The 16,696-nt window shown below is 37.5% G+C and overlaps 2 protein-coding genes across 2 annotated transcripts; one reads left to right on the forward strand and one right to left on the reverse strand.

Moving 5' to 3' along the window:
* Nucleotides 1-9,793: 9,793 nt before the first annotated feature.
* Nucleotides 9,794-11,350, forward strand: LOC145032022 (protein RER1A-like). Its single transcript, XM_078980686.1, has 3 exons — nucleotides 9,794-10,300; nucleotides 10,832-11,012; nucleotides 11,098-11,350. The coding sequence occupies exons 1-3, from the start codon at nucleotides 9,891-9,893 to the stop codon at nucleotides 11,158-11,160; spliced, it is 654 nt and encodes a 217-aa protein (XP_078836812.1). The 5' UTR covers nucleotides 9,794-9,890; the 3' UTR covers nucleotides 11,161-11,350.
* Nucleotides 11,351-13,946: 2,596 nt separating this feature from the next.
* Nucleotides 13,947-15,746, reverse strand: LOC145032023 (UPF0481 protein At3g47200-like). Its single transcript, XM_078980688.1, has one exon. It carries the CDS (start codon nucleotides 15,693-15,695, stop codon nucleotides 14,121-14,123), a length of 1,575 nt encoding a protein of 524 aa, XP_078836814.1. The 5' UTR covers nucleotides 15,696-15,746; the 3' UTR covers nucleotides 13,947-14,120.
* Nucleotides 15,747-16,696: the final 950 nt, after the last annotated feature.

Consider the following 16,696-nt stretch of genomic DNA (forward strand, 5'->3'; position numbering starts at 1 on the left):
GAACAGCCCAGGTTGAACGAAGGGCAGACTGAGGAAGGAAACTACAGTGGGACTGTTGGTCAAGTCAACCCACCAATAGTTCGACAAAACAACCAAGATGACGAGGTCGAGAGGAATGGATGCAAGTACAAGGATTTTCTGACTTGCAAGCCATCGACTTTCACTGGAAAGGAGGATCCGATCGGGGTCATGGATTGGATCTCGGAGATGGAGTTAGCCTTCATGACATGCGGTTGTAGAGGGAAGCTACAGACCACATTTGCAGTGCGTCAGTTTCGAGGAGGCGCTGTATGTTGGTGGAATACCTTGGGGAAGACTCTGAGCCCTAATGAGCCTCTGCAACTGACATGGGCAGAATTTCTGGTGCAATTCAAACGAAAGTACTGCTCAGCTCAAAACCTGCTTGAGCTAGAGAACCAGTTTCTAACCTTAAAGAAGGGAAGCATGTCAATCGATGAATACACCAACAACTTCACAGAGAAGATGGAGTTCGACTTGCGTCTTGTTCCAGATGAGCTGACGAAAATCGACAAGTACGCAACAGAGCTTCCATGGGAGTACGCGGTGCCAGTGCGTCAAGCACCTAGTCTAGAGGCAGCTATCTGGGCTGCCAAGTCTGTCGAAGATATGATCAAGGGAAGAGCCTCCAGCAAGATGGAGGTTGGCGAGAAGAGAAAGTTTGAAGGATCTTCAAGGTCCAGCGAGAAGAGAAAATTCTCGAAGTTTGAAGAAGGAACGCAATGGTGTGACAAGTGTAGAAAGAAGCACATCGGGAAATGCTCTAAATATACGACATGCTTTAAATGCGGGAAGACTGGTCATTACGCCAGCGAATGCACAACCAAGAGAGAAGTCTGCTTTAAGTGTCGAGAAGAAGGACACTTCAAACAAGACTGCCCAAAGAGAGAAGGGGCTACAAAGCCAAATGTGCCACCAAAGCCAAAGGCGAGAGCATTTCAAATGATCCTTGACGAAGCAGATGACAATGCAAGGATTCAAGAGTGAAGGCCTGACATCCGAGGATCGAGTTATGGAGTAATCGTGTAGATAGTACCTCACGATGTAGCCGGTTAAAGGCATAGTCTAGGGTGAACTTGAACACCTATGTAACAGTTTCAAGAAATAATATAAAACCTTTGTTTTGTTATCTGATGTGTTAAGTTGTTGTATGGTTTTCTTGTATGGTGACTTGGAAAAAACTGCGGGACAATACTTGGGACGAGTATGAGTAGGTGTGAATGGTAGTAGAGGCCTATACTACCGGAAGCACAGGACTCACACTTGGATCAGGGAAAGTCACAAGGTTACCAAGAAGCCAGTAATTGATTTCGTTTTATTCAAGTATGTTGTTACCATTGTTTCGGTAATGACTAAGAAGATTGTTGTTATCCCGACCCTAGTGGTCATATCACCTTGAGTCCGACTACGATGAGTAGGTTACGTGGTTCAGAGAACCAAGTTTGATATAGCATCCGACTTAAACCAAACGATTAAAAATCAAAGCGATCAATAGAAGTATCGCGCTCGTTGGTAGCTAGAAATGCTACGTGTTAAAGTATGATTATATCACATTAGAACATGAAGGAAGGCTTAGTCTGTTTTAGAATTTAAGAGACCTGAGTCTAAACGTACATCACATGATGATAGGTCATAATTTGGAGTCTAATATGAGGTAGAGAGCAAGTGCACGATCAAGTACTGCTTACAGTCAATAAGTCTAAGAGATAGACTTGAAGGAATAAAGAAGTTATAATTATTACCGAGGATGAAGAGATGATGTATGGAGTCATTATACGATCCTTTTTTCGTTGATGATTCCGGGACGTAATCATCCCAAGGGGGAGATAATTGTAACGCCCGCAGATCCGGGCTAGTCAATTTAGAGGCAATAGGGGTCAAAAATGACTTTTCAACAAAAGATTATTTAGAATGAATAGTCTTAACCAAGTTTTAGAATATGTCACGAGGTTTCCGTACATATAAAGAACGCCGAAATCCGAGTTATAACGAAGAAGTTATGGCCCGCCGAAGTTTTACGGCAAAACCGGCACGACACCGGAAGACGTAAATAGTGAATTTACGATAAAAGACTTTTTAGCCTTAGCAATCTAAACAAAAGTCGTAGAATATGTTAAACTAAGAGCGTCGATAAAAAGAACGCCCAAATCTGACTTCGTATGAGGAAGTTATGATTTTTCTAAGATTCGGCTTAGCAGTGTACAGCCCGAAACTCGAATTTTAGTTCGAGCGGTTTTTGGCTTACGTGAAATAAATGAGAGTTGAAGATCTCATTAATAGGAACTCAACGGTAAAAAGACAGACGAAAACGGAGTCCGTATGAAGGAGTTACGAATTCTTCGCGGTCATTTAACAGTCTAAACGCCTCGTACTGTTAAATTTAAGATCGGTCGAGAATTAGCCAATGGAGTCAAAATGAAAGTTGTAGATATTATTTTTACCTACGCGTGGATATAAAGAACGTTAAAAACGGAGGTCGTATGTGAAAGTTACGGATTTTAGAAGTCGGAAGTGTGTTGTGCGAAAATGGGTGATGTGGCACAATTTTGGCCATTGCTTTCTCCCCAAGTCTTGCCACTAGATGGTGACATGTGGCACCAAGTTCAGCCATTTTCACCCTATAAATACCACCTCTCCCACCCTCATTTTCTTCACACCTTTCCCATTCTTTCTTCTCTTTACTCTCTCTCTAGAACCTCTCTCTAGCCCCGAAATCCCCCGAAAAGCCTAGGGAACCTCCCTAGCACGAGGCGGAAGCCCCGGAGTGCTTGACGGCTCCGAGAAGAAGAGCTTTTCGGCTCGGAAACGCTGCTCCAAGCAAAGCCTGGTTTTCTATAAAACCCGCTGTAAGTGAGCTATGCCTACGCTATTTTTAATATAGTTTTTATTTAATTATATTAACGTTATTAAGAACATATAATAAATACTTGGACTATTATTATGGGTTATATAAGTATTTTTTTTAATGCTTATATAATAGTAATAATAGCTAGACTATTAATTAGTCTCGGCGAATAATAGACTAAAATCTATTGGTGATAATACTAGGTTTCGTCGAAGGAAATTATTTTAAAGTAAACGAAGCGCTGTCCGAGTACCGAGTCACCACCTTCTCAGGTGAGTGCATAGTCCCTTTCATGAACATGATTTTAATACAAGTATTGATTGAAGTATTAATTATATGTTTATGTGCGAGTTAATTGATGTTGCTTGAAATTCGTGTTAAAGAACATACCTGATTATATTTGATAATTTAGGATAAAGAGTAGACCTAAATTAAATATGAGGAATATTGGGTAGTATATTCTTACGAGTACAAGTGAGTTAAACTCAGAGAATAGAAGTTAGTATATGTCACTTATCCGGGAGTATGGATTAGACATAATCATTGTCCCTAGTTCGAGAATATGGATTAGGCATAATCATTCGTCGTTAATCCGAGAGTATGGATTAGCTATTGTCCCTAGTCCGAGAGTATGGATTAGGCATAATCATTCATCTTTAATCCGAGAGTATGGATTAGTCATTCGTCCCTAGTCCGAGAGTATGGATTTGGTAAATTCGTTCATTTATGATCTGAGAGTATGGAGTAGGTAAAACGACTAATCTTAGGTCCGAGAGTATGGATAGCCTCGTTGCGAGGATCGACGGGGTGGGATAAGAGTTGTTTATATATATGTATGGTGAAATTGTATATTTTGTGAATTTTAAACTATATATATGGTATAACATTGTGGGATTGAAATCCCTATGTGCTCACCAGGTTTCCCAACCTGACCCACTTAGTTTATTTATATCACAGGTGTTGATATGAAGTGACATTACACTGAGAGATTTAAAGAGATGTAGACCACTAGTGTGAATAATTGTAAGTTCTGTTTATGCTTATGTTCCTGTATTAACGATGACATCCCAAACGTTTTAAAATGAAATAAATACGTTTCTTCGAAAATGTTTTAATAACGTATTTACCATGTTTTTCTGGGAACAAATTCCGCAACCTTTTTATAAAACGAAGTACTCTGATTTTTATAAAGCATAAACAAAATCGGTCTTTTCTGGCCGTGATTTTGGGGATGTCACATAACTTTAGGATGTTACACAATGTCTACATCAAGATCTATCAAGTAAGGAATAACCAAGTAGGATCATATCGTTGGTAGGGTCCATTTGGTATACAAAGTTTGCTATTTGGAAATCTCACTTTAAACACCTCACTAAATCCAACATAGACATCACTCTCGTAAGTAGATAAATCAGTATAATGACGTGGAATCACGGATAAATCTTATTTATAGGTTCATAATAATGATTATGATTATAAATATAAGTTACATTGAAAGCGATATAATTGTAGCTTAACTTACAAAAATTTTAGTGAAAACCAGGAGATTGCATTGGTAGAACTTCGACCCAAGAGCTTCTACTAGTCAAGAATAACTACCCAGAGCCCTGTTAAGCTAAAATAATCCAAAATTCCAAAGAAAAACCCAAAAAACCGGGTTTAGAGGTTTAAAGGAAGTTGAGAAAGGTGTACAGACAAATAAGGGGTTGATGCCCCTTTTATAGGCAGAATTAGAGTTTACGCGTCGCACTTTTCAAGGTGCGTGCCGAACACTTAAAGTAATGTCTCCCCAACCGTTTTGTGCCATGTGTCAGATGCCACATTCTAGAAACATGTGTCACATAAAACATAAATTTTGTAAATTCTGTAACTTCTTCATACGAGCTCCGTTTTCGACATTCTTTATATCCATATGAACCTATCGACGAGATTTACAACTTTCATTTAGACTTCATCGACTAATTATCACTTTATTTTTAAAGTTATATTTTTAAAAAGCTTAGACTGTTAAAACCCATATAAAAATCATAACTCTTCCATATGACATTCATTCTCAATTGCCTTTGTATCGACGAAATTGTATCTTAGAGATCTTCAACTTCCGTTTAAATCGTTTCAGCTAACAATCAACCGATTTCTATTTTAGTTTTTATGTCGCGCACTACTGAGTTGAAACTTCAAAAAATGATAACTTCCTCATATAAAGTCAGATTACGATGTTCTCTATATACAGAGTTCACTTTTATGACTACTACGACTTTCGTTTAGGTTATTTATCCTACATAACCTTCAATAAAAAAACATTTATTATCATCATGACAAATAATTATCCTATTATTTTTTATTCATCTAGTCACATCTTGTGAGCATTAGACGAGATGTTTAAGAATATCAGGGTACCTCCAACAAAAGTAGTAGACACTATTATTGTTAATTTATAGTCATTTTGTTAATTCATACTCATTGTGTAAATATAAAAGTAAAGAGGGTTGTGGTTGTTGGCTGAACGGATTTGCTTACTATTTTTTTCATTTATTTTTGTAGTCTTTTTACTTTTACTTCCCTCATACTTTTGTACTTCGCTGCTATTTAATCACTTTCTAATTGTCGACATTTTAATGTATTTTCTATTTTTTTTAAAAATGCATAGGGACCATTTACAATACTTATTTACATGTTTACAATTCATTAAAAACATAGGGACAATTTGAAATCAAACATATTAGTTTGTTGGCTAATAAATAATGACAATAACTCATTTATTTTCTACTAGGTGTGAAATTCATGTATTACATGATTTTATATATATATATATATATATATATATATATATATATATATGAAATTTTAACAATTTGAAAAGTTTGAATTTATAAGAAAAATGAGAAAAAATTTGGAATTATTAAAATTAATGAGACTTTAATGTATTGAATACATTACATATATAAACCATTTGTTCTAATAAATATCTTACATATATATTAACTTACATATTAAATGTGAAATTTTAATTTAATAAAATGAAAAATACAATAAAATGACAAGTGGAAAATAGATAATTTAAAAATTCTAGAAAATATCAAGTGTCCAAATAAAAGAGAAGAGAACATGTGGCAAAAAATTCATTATTGACAAAACTTCAAAAATGGTCCCTGTAGTTTCACAAAATCTAAAGTTTGGTCCCTAATTTACAAAAACCTTACAAATCGTTCATGTGGTTTCAAAACTTTTAACATTTGGTCCTTCTGGCTCACTCTGTTACCATTTGGCCGTTAAGTAATTGGCATTTTGGTCATTTCACTATCTAGGCGGTCATTTATAAGGTTTTCTATTACTTTTTTAAATAAATAAATATATAAAATTTAATATGCAAGAGGTCCCACCTCTTTCTCTCTTTCTATCTCTCTCTCTCTCTCTCTCTCTCTCTCTCTCTCTCTCTCTCCCTCCCTCCCTCACTCACTCACTCACTCTCTCTCTCTCTCACTCTCTCTCTCTCTCTCTTTATCTCACACACACACACACATCGTGTAACATCCCGAAATAGCAAGGGTTAAGTGGAAGGGCTAAAAGTGTAATTTGGAAAGAGTGACTCGGCGAGTCCATGGATGGACTCGGCGAGTAGAGTCGCGACTTGGTCGCGTGTTAAATAGCCGACTCGGCGAGTCATTGAGATGGACTCGGCGAGTAGGCGCTGAGTGGAGATAACCCTAATTCTCGGGGTGAGCCCTATATAAAGAGCATTATGTTTCCTCCCCAACCCCTTTATCACCCTTTGAGTCCCTGAAACCCTAAAATCGTGGAGAAGCACCATTGTTGAGTGGATTGGGGCTTGGAGAAGTATTTGTTGAAGAAAGTTTGGAAGTTTGAAGGTATGGAGCAAGGGGCTTTGCTTGGATTCGAGTTCCTTGCAGATTGGGGTGTTCTTTTGAGGTAATATCTCGTTCTTAGGCTGTTGTTATCTTGTTTATTCATTTTTGGGGTTTGAGGGAAGCTTATCTTGGGTGATATTGGAATCTAGAGGTTAGATCTGAGGTTGCTACCTCAGATCTGGATTGGAGGAGAGTTGGAATGCAGGAAAGTCCCTGTGTTGAGTGTTGGATGAAGCTATATTGTCCCAAACCTTAGCCCTAATGTGCAAAATGCATAGATCTCTTTGGATTCACGTAAAGATTGCCACTTTACGTGATGGATGAGTTGTAGGAGGCTAGATCTATGTTTTGGACCAATTGCATGGCCTGGGATGCTTCTGTATGGTTTTAGACCAGTGGTACTCGGCGAGTCACATGGGCGGACTCGACGAGTTGCTTGAAGACGAGCTGAGACTCGACGAGTTGGAAAAACAACTCGGCGAGTTGGATGAAGATGGTCTGGAACTCGACGAGTTGGATGAACAACTCGGTGAGTAGGTTGAAGATAGCCTTAGACTCGGCGAGTCTGTTCTTGGACTCGACGAGTCTTGTCGAAGAGTCCCAATATTTTCTGGTTGAGTCGAAGAATTGGTGAGTCAAGGGATGACTCGGTGAGTTGTATGCGGGTGGACTCAGAGTTGTTGGACTCGGCGAGTCTCGGGGTGACTCGGCGAGTTAGGTCGCGGATTGAGTGAAGTTTTGAGTATGGGAACTCGGCGAGTCATAGGGTTGACTCGGCGAGTAGGGTCAGTCAGGGGTTGACTTTGACCTAGTAATTGACCAAGGGTTAACCAGTGGTTTCCAGGGGTATTTTGGTAATTGTTGATTATGGTTTTGAGTTCAGTGCATTGGTGGCTGTCCGGTGGTGGAGATTGTATCAGGGATCGGAGCAGCTTGGGTTATTTGTTCAGTCGGCAGTTTCGAGGTGAGTTATCCTCACTATATCTATCGAGTTTAAGGCACCAAGGCCGACCCTTTTATCGGATGGAAATCCGGGTAATTATCTGTTGTATGATATTGCAGGATATGGGCCGGAAGGCGTTACGTTATGGGCCGGAAGGCATTACATGTTGTGGGCCGGAAGGCAATGCGTTGTGGACCAGAAGGTCATGGCCTGGAAAGGCGTATGTGCGTAATTATTATGTTGGCTGCGTCGTAGGGTGATGTTATGCTAGTGATCGGCTAGGCTGGTATCTTGGTTAGGGTAATGATATGTTAGGTGATCTGTTGATCGAGTTGCCAACTGTGAACTGTTATATGATTATATGTTATATGCATGGTTGTTCTATATTCTGTCATGATGTGCATGCTTTTTATGTTGCGGGCCGGAAGGCGATATGTTAGGGACCGGAAGGCAATGTGTCATGGGCCGGAAGGCGATATATTTTGGACCGGAAGGTTGTGGCCTGGAAGGGCGTATATGTGGTTGGTATTTTGGGGGTATCTTACTAAGACTTCGGGCTTACAGTTGTGGTTTTTTATGTTTTCAGGTTCTCAGGAGTCTGTGGCAAGGCAAAGGCGTGATCGTATCGTTCCTCGTGTTGGTGTTTTATGAAATGGACCTGGGAAAACACTCTGTTAAATAATGTATTGAAAACCTTTTTGTAACAACGTTATTAAAATGGATTGTTTTGAAAAGTTTTAATTGTTTCTCGTTACACATCGATCAACAAAAAAACTCATCACCATATTCTTCCCCACTTCACTTACACATTTGAACATTGAATGTTAAAACACACCATAAAATCAGAATGCATACAATTGGAAATACTAACCCAAATCAATCTCAACCACAATTCACGCAAATAAAAAAACCTTAAATCATGCTAAATTTGTACGTGATAACAACATATTCCCAAATCGTACAATTGCAACAACGAACAAGAGGAATTGACATAAACTAAGTTAAATTTAAGAGAAAAAAGAGCAAATCAAATAAACTTATCAACCCTATATCAAAATCGACATTAAAAAACTTCAAATTTCAAATTACTAAAAACTAAAAGGTCGATAATTCAGTATTGAGAAAGAAAATCATACCACCATGTAAGGGGAGAGTTGGAATTGAAGTAGAAGAACTTCGATCTTGTCCCTGTTGACTTGATTCATCGATGTTTTTCCCTAATTGTTTCAGATTAAATCAAACCAGAAACCTTTTTTCTTTTCTAAAAGAATCCAGAGAACATAAAAGAATCAAGATTGAAGCATCGAACATAAAAGAATCAAGATTGAACCTTTTTTCCAGAACGTAAAGTAAATTGAGAAAATGAAACCCAACATCGAAGCCCCAGAAGCAGTAAATTGAGAAAAAGAACTAGCAAATCAAAACCTAATATTTTGATCCAGCAAATCACATGGCTTCAAAAAACCCGGACGAAGAGAGAAAGAGCGTGAAGAAGAAGCAGGAAGAGGCTACACGAATTTCGATCCAACAAATCATATGACTTAATAAAACTTATCGAAATCCTTGATGCTTTAGAGTTCTATTTCAATTACTATTTGCGTCCTCCGTCTCTTTCTTCGACGACAACGGTTTGAATCAAGACATTTGTTTCATGAGGAAGAAGATATCGTGAAACCACATCGAAACTAGAGTTGGGAAGTCGTTTGTGAAGTGAAATTGGGAAAAATACCATGGGATTTCCTTCTCATCGACTTTGGGGTCGCTAAACCGAGAGAGAGAGAGAGAGAGAGAGAGAGAGAGAGAGAGAGAGAGAGAGAGAGAGAGAGAGAGAGAGAGAGAGAGAGAGAGAGAGAGAGAGAGAGAGAGAGAGAGAGAGAGAGACCCTTTATTAAATAATTATATATTTTTTTATTTTTTTTAAATAAAAAAACTTTATAAACGGTCCATATTTTGTGAAATAACGGAAATTCCCTTCATTTAACGACCAAAAGCTAATGGAGTTAGCGAAAATGACCATAGTTTTGTAAATTAGGAGCCGAACTCTATATTTTCGAAAATCACATTGGATATTTTTTAAGTTTTGTCTTTCTTTATTTATTAGGAGGCAAGGAGATGTTGTAAAATTTAGATTTATAACCTACAAAATCACAGGCATATTCGGTTGCTTGAATCTATCCCCAAATCGGTTTCTTTACGTAGGAGAGACGACGGTAAGATGATGGATCCCGGAGCCGGCCCCACCACAGCAACCCCCAGCACCGATGCTCCCTCGTCAGCCGGTTCGCTGCATTCAACGGACACACCTGCAGCAGCCGTGCAACGGTGGGGTTTTGTGGTGTCACAACGCTTCCAACATTTGCTCGACAAGTCAACGCCGTTCTTGCTCTACCGGTGGATCGTTTTCTTTGCCATAGCGCTCATCTATGGCGTCCGCGTGTTTTTTGTGCAAGGGTTTTACGTGGTCTCCTACGCACTCGGGATATACATCCTTAATCTGCTCATAGGGTTTCTATCTCCTCAGGTTGATCCGGAATTCCAAGACCTTTCCGATGGTCCTACTCTTCCCTCTCGAAGCTCCGATGAGTTCCGCCCTTTTGTTCGTCGTCTTCCCGAGTTTAAGTTTTGGTAATTACTGTTTCTACTCTAAATTCGATTTTCCAATTCCTGATTTCAATTGCAATATTAACTCAGCGATCAACTGATTTAGTTACTTTAGATTTAGATATTAGATCAAATAGGATCTCGTAACAAATCTAACGATCAACAACCCAACAACACACGCAAATTGATAGCAAGAAGAACTGGACTGTTGATTTGCAGCGTAATCTAGGGTTAGCAATCAGAATGTTTATGCTGTTAATTGCTAACCAATTAACCATCATTCTTCAAAGCCACCAGTTAAATAATTCTGTTACTGCTGATAACACTGTTCCAATTACTCAATTGTACTTGATAAAATATCTGTCTGGATCCATTTCAAGCAAATTGGTAAGTTCTTCATATCGAAGTTGCTGAATACAACAACACACCAATATTATGCAGATACAAATGACCTTCTCCTTAAAAAGCTAACCCTGTTACCCAACATTCCAGTCTCTTTTGTTAACCCTTAACAATGAAATCACCAGATGTCAATCTTGTTTTCATTGATGACAGGTACTCGATAACAAAAGCCTTCTGCATTGCTTTTGTTTTGACATTCTTCAGTGCATTCGATGTGCCTGTTTTTTGGCCTATACTCCTTTTTTACTGGGTCATCTTATTCGCTCTTACCATGAAGAAACAAATACTGCATATGGTCAAATACAAATACGTCCCATTTTCGTTTGGAAAACAGGTACCCTTTTTTATCCCCATTTTACATTAAAGTTACAAATTATATTCATTTTGGTTCCATTTGTTAAGTAGCTTATTTTATACAGACTTACAATGGCAAACGGGGGGCAACATCAACCGAGAGTACAAGTCTTCTTCCTAGAGACTGAAAGATGTTCAAACAGTTTTATAGATTTTGTTTCCTGTACTACCCCTGAAAGAAGTTAGACTTGACTTTTAATGGTTTGTTTTATGTAGGAGATCATTTCGTACAGGTTTTTAGTAGTTGTAAGTTTATTGTTATAGACAAATGAAGCTTAAGTCTTTTTAAAGAGTTATCATAGTTGTGGATCTATTAAACATGTGGGGAAATTGAGGATCAAATGACATTATGGGATAATATACCTGTTTGACATAACAAGTTGTACTGTGTTTGAAAAACGTGCGTTGGACTAACATTGGGTGTGATGTCAATGTGATGGAAATTGTAAGGTGGGACATGGGCTTGTTCTCAATCTCTTGTATGTGCAACATGTGTAAATGTATTCCTCATCTTTTATCAGATGAAATAGTTTTAGAAAGTTTGTCGAGTCTGTCTAGTTATCAGTTATATGAGTTAGTGGAGGTTTCTAGCAAAATATGAATTTTTTAGTCATCTGTCTCAAGCGCGTGCCACACCCTTACAAGTCATACTTCAATCCATGGCAGATATGATATTGTTGAAGGCACATACATCCATGGCAAATGAGTTTTCGGCTAAACATGAAAACAAACATCCATATATGAAATTGTTGAAGGTACATACATGTCATGATTCTGATAAACACACATCCATTGCAAACCGATAACATGATTTTTGGGTTTATTTTTGGGATGAACATGGTTTTGTACTTGCACGTGAAAATTGTGGGTATTTCGAGTTCATCCATGGGGTTTCTTTTTGGGTTTGTTGGGAATAAGCGTTTTTCAAGTTCAACCATGGCAAATTTAGGTTTTTTTGGAGCTCTTATATGATAAATCTGAAACTGATTTTCACGTTCATCCATGGAGTTCATTGAGTTGATAGTTGGGTGTTCATCCAGATTTGAGTTTTTGATAGAACAAAACACAAGAATTACATATCCAAATAAAATTGTCGGAAGTAGGGGTGTAAACGAGCCGAGTCGAGCCGAATACTACCAAGCTCGAAGCTCGGCTCGACTAAAATACTCGAGCTAGAAACTCGGCTTGAACTCGACTTGAGCCTTGATTTTAAGCTCGAGCTCGAGCTTGTAAAATACTCGACAGTCTCAAGCTCGACTCAGCTCGGCTCGATTAATATTTAAAAAAAAAAACAAAATCACTAAATTGAGAAAGAAATATTAAACAATCCACATGTAAATGTCCAAACTACCAAAAAAACCACTATTAATCACCGAATATCAATATAACATAAATCGTATACATCATAAATGAATAATTATAAAGAAATGACATATATCTTATAAATGAACAATTATAAAGAAATGACATATATGTAAATTACACTAAGCTCGTGAGTCTTATGAGCTGAGTATTTTTGTACTCGAGCTCGACTCGATTAAGGTCGAGTCGATTTCGAGTATTTTCCGAGTCGGTCTCAAGTTTCTCGCTAGTTGGCTTGTATCACTTACACCCCTAATCGGAATATTCATGTTTTACTAGAGAAGATGACTGGAGATTTGTTGGAGCTGCTTGTGGCACCTACAGTAGTCGGTCATAATGATATATTTTTTAACATGGTAAACAAGTTTAATGATGATATGTATACAAAAAGATAGGACTAAATGTGTACATCGAATAATGTTCCTTACACTTATAACTCTTTAAAAAATTGATTAAACACTTAAGAAAATGCTATGGAATTGAGTTAGTCGACTTGGTAACCAAGTAGTGATGGAATAGAATCATGAATAGTAATTTGTTGGAATGTGTCGGAATCCAAGAGACAAACATGTCTTTATACTATGTCTATTTATGAGTTTTTCTTTTGTGAAAAAAAGATAAGGAAATAAAGTATCTTTTAGGATGGAAATTGATGAAAAAGGAGAAAGGGAAAAGAGATTTTATTGAATTTAGAAAGAAATAGAGGAAATATTTCACAATAATGAAAATGTATCGTTTCTTATGTACAAAGAGAAAATTTTAATCACTTTACCTTCCCTTTACTTGAAAAGAAAAAAAAAAAAACTTTTTTTCAAACTGAAAACATAATTAAAATAATATTTTATTCTTTCTTTTTCTTGTACTTTTTTTATTCTATTTTCCTGGTTCTATCTAGGGAGAGAATTACGGGGAAACTGAAAAATACTATTACAATCTTTCTCTCATTCTATACAATTCAAGAAATAGAGAACAAATGGTGGTAACTATTTTTATATTGTTTATATTCATGAAAACTTTGAAAAAAACTTTATTGATATTTTTTTATTTAATTTTTTCAAATGTACCCTCTATGGCTCTATTAGATATAAAAAAACATAATATTTTACATGTTTAGTTACTTTATAAGCTAATTATCAACTGTTATGTTTTAGCATATATTTTTTTCAGCTAATTCGTCGACAATCTTAAAGTTTTAAATTTGTGTTTGTTGCTTTTGGTCATCTTGTTAATTCTTAACTAATATACTCTGGTACTTAACTAATATAATATGGCTTCTATAAATAGAAATTCGTTTCATGAACAACACGTTTTCATCCATTTTTGCAGTAAAATATGTTTATAGATGGAAAAGTCAAGCTTGGAAAGAAAAAATAAAAAGAAACGATTCTTTCAATTTTCCTCTTCCTCATGTTGCATGATCATTAGTCGTTAGGTAGTAATATTTAAAAAAAAAATCAGTTTAATTTCATAAATAAATAATCATATATCTTTGTTTGTTATTCCAATACGATAAAACCTTTAATCCTGTTCCAGATCGAACTCAAACTCGTATAAAATCCTTCTATAAATATTACAATCATTTTTATTTTCTTCCCTAAAGACAACTTTTTTTTTTTTTTTCTTTTCTTTTCTTTTTTTTTTTTTTTTTTTTGTAAAATCAATGCAAAATTCAATAATTCAAACCCAGTTAATGTGAAAATATATCAGTTTCTCCGGCGGTAAGCCATCAAGATGCCAGTGGCTGGTAATACCCATAAACACCGTAAACCGTCTGTGTTGCCGTGAGGATAAGCAGAATCACGGCGGCGAAAAACGAAATAATAGCCCAAGGATTGCTGAAATAGTTATGAATTAACGTCGCTCGCCATGAATTCCACCGGTGATTATAAAACTGGTTCACCTTCTCCGATAACTCCGACAGATAACTGTTATTAATATCGAAAACCACCTCCTGACATAACCGATTGAACAGATCCGCTACATCTGCATCACTCCCTAACCAATGCTCAAAAATTCCACTGTAATGGAGGTACCCCACGTCCTCCGGCGAGTTTATCAAATTATCCATAAAAATCACATACGACGTTATCTCATTCCCGCAGTCCAAATGCGATTGCTCGAATGCTATCAGATTAAGAAACAGAGATTTCGTCCCATCGTGGATTAACAGCCGGGGGATCTTTAGAACTCCGTTTTCGAATTTAATATCCCAGAAACGATCGGTTTTTCGTTTTTTGAACTTCATTCCGGCTTCTTTAAGCTCGGTTACACAGTGGATGAGCTGTGTTCTACGTTTATCGGCGACACGGTTACTATGCGACCACCGTTTGATCCATCTTCTTGGCTCCATCTGTGGTCCTCTACTCAATAGACTCTGCCGGAAAACATGGAGGCAGTGAAGATATGACTGGTCCGATAACGGGTCAAACGCGCTGGAAACGTCGTACCCTCGAGACGATTTCATTTTGCTCCGGTGGCTTTTCGTCAACGGTTCATCGGTTGGCATTAACGGGTCGAAGAACCGTAGAGCCAGCTTCGCGACTAACCCTTTTTGATCCGGTTGACCGAATTGGAGCCCTAATAATCTGTCAAGGATGAACAAAGGAATCTGATTCTCGAGCATTATCATGTCTCTTTGAATCGAATGCATCGACCCTCGCATTGCAAAAACTGGATCGCATCGGGAATAACCGAGTTCCGAGAACCCTTCTGCAGCTCCCCGGAAAAGCTCGAGTGCAAAACAGCCATCGAGAACCATCATTTCCACGAATTCGTTACTGCTGATAGTAATCTGTCCTTCGTAGCAAGCTCTTGCCCTTTCTTCGAGTTCTTTAATGGAATCGATGTAGAGTTTAGCATCTTGATTACCACGTTTCAGAATCTGGTGAAACGCCCGCCATTTATGGCGTTCCATGTTTCTCAGGCGTTTTTTCCCATGGTGGTAAGGCCCTAAAGAGACGATGTTTGGAATATAAGCTTTATCTTCACCATCGCGTAAATACTGAGGAACTTTATAGATGCTGAGCTTTCCCCAAGTTCCGGCGACGTCGTCTTTCTGAGCAACCTCAAGCCTTTCTCTAACGGTGATCATCCATTCCGATTCCGGCGATTTTGGACCTTCCTTTATGGTTTCAGAACCACCATTGATATCAATCTGCAGTGGTTCATATGACTGTTGATTCTCTTCGCCGGAAAAGTTGATCGATCGGCTGGTAGTTGGGATTCCGGCGTCGACAGTTTCTTTGAGCTTTAGAGTAATTAGATACCAGCTCAAAAGCTCCTTGTTGAACACAGCCACCATTTTTTCTGTTGAAGAAAGATTATGCTAATGCTCTCAATAAAAAATGGAACCTCGATTGTTCTTATTATATTTCTAAGTAACTTGCGAAAACAGAATGATGGCAAGAAAGTGACGTTACAACTGTTCAAATAATATCAATAATTTATATCTGATTTTATCCAATATAATGCTTAAACGCAACAAAAATTGACTTTTGGATTAAAAGGATTAGTTAATTAATTCGCATTCAACTCTAAAAACCACATGCTTTTCTGACTCTAATGATATCTTCATCTAATAGAAATAGGTTTGCTTTAGTTGCTTGTACTGTTCAAGTGCTTAAAGCACGTTTTATGGTTAACATTCTGCATATAACCCTAATCGTGTCAATGGTCAATTTAATAGCTGGATAACCCGACCCGACCCAGCGTCATGAGTCGTGGGTCATGACCCTACAACGGCCAAACCTCCACCAACACCCCATTACCTTCTATGATTATGAAAATGATTTCATTTCACGTGCCACATTCTTTTGGCATGATTAAGCCACGTGATATTTTATATATAAATAAGGGTCATTGTCTAATGAAGCTTCTAAAGTGAGATCGTTCACACCACATACTTGTCCTAAAGGTAAGTGAGATGTAATACATTGTGAGTTATGTTTCTTATGAATGTTGATTGTTACTTTCTTTTAGTACCAAAATAAGTGTGTTCCATTAGCAGGTTGAAATGCCTTAAATCCTAGCATTAATGAGAAATCTTTTAAATTTTGGAGCTTTACATCATAATACTAAACCGGTTTTATCTTTTGTTTCATTTATGCTTTCATACTCTTGTTCTAACAAACACACATAATATGCAACGTTCATCTCATGGTCATACATTGTCATTGTACCCACACTCATAAGGAAGACTTAATCCAGACCATTGACAAGTTCAAAGTGATTGAGGGAACATACTTGTATTATTATCTACTACTACTAATACTCATTGTGCATATGAGGTGGGAACGAAATTAG

Source organism: Lactuca saligna, chromosome 2 (assembly GCF_052625555.1).
Source record: "Lactuca saligna cultivar CGN05327 chromosome 2, ASM5262555v1, whole genome shotgun sequence".
In the NCBI taxonomy this organism is placed as follows: Eukaryota; Viridiplantae; Streptophyta; class Magnoliopsida; order Asterales; family Asteraceae; genus Lactuca; species Lactuca saligna.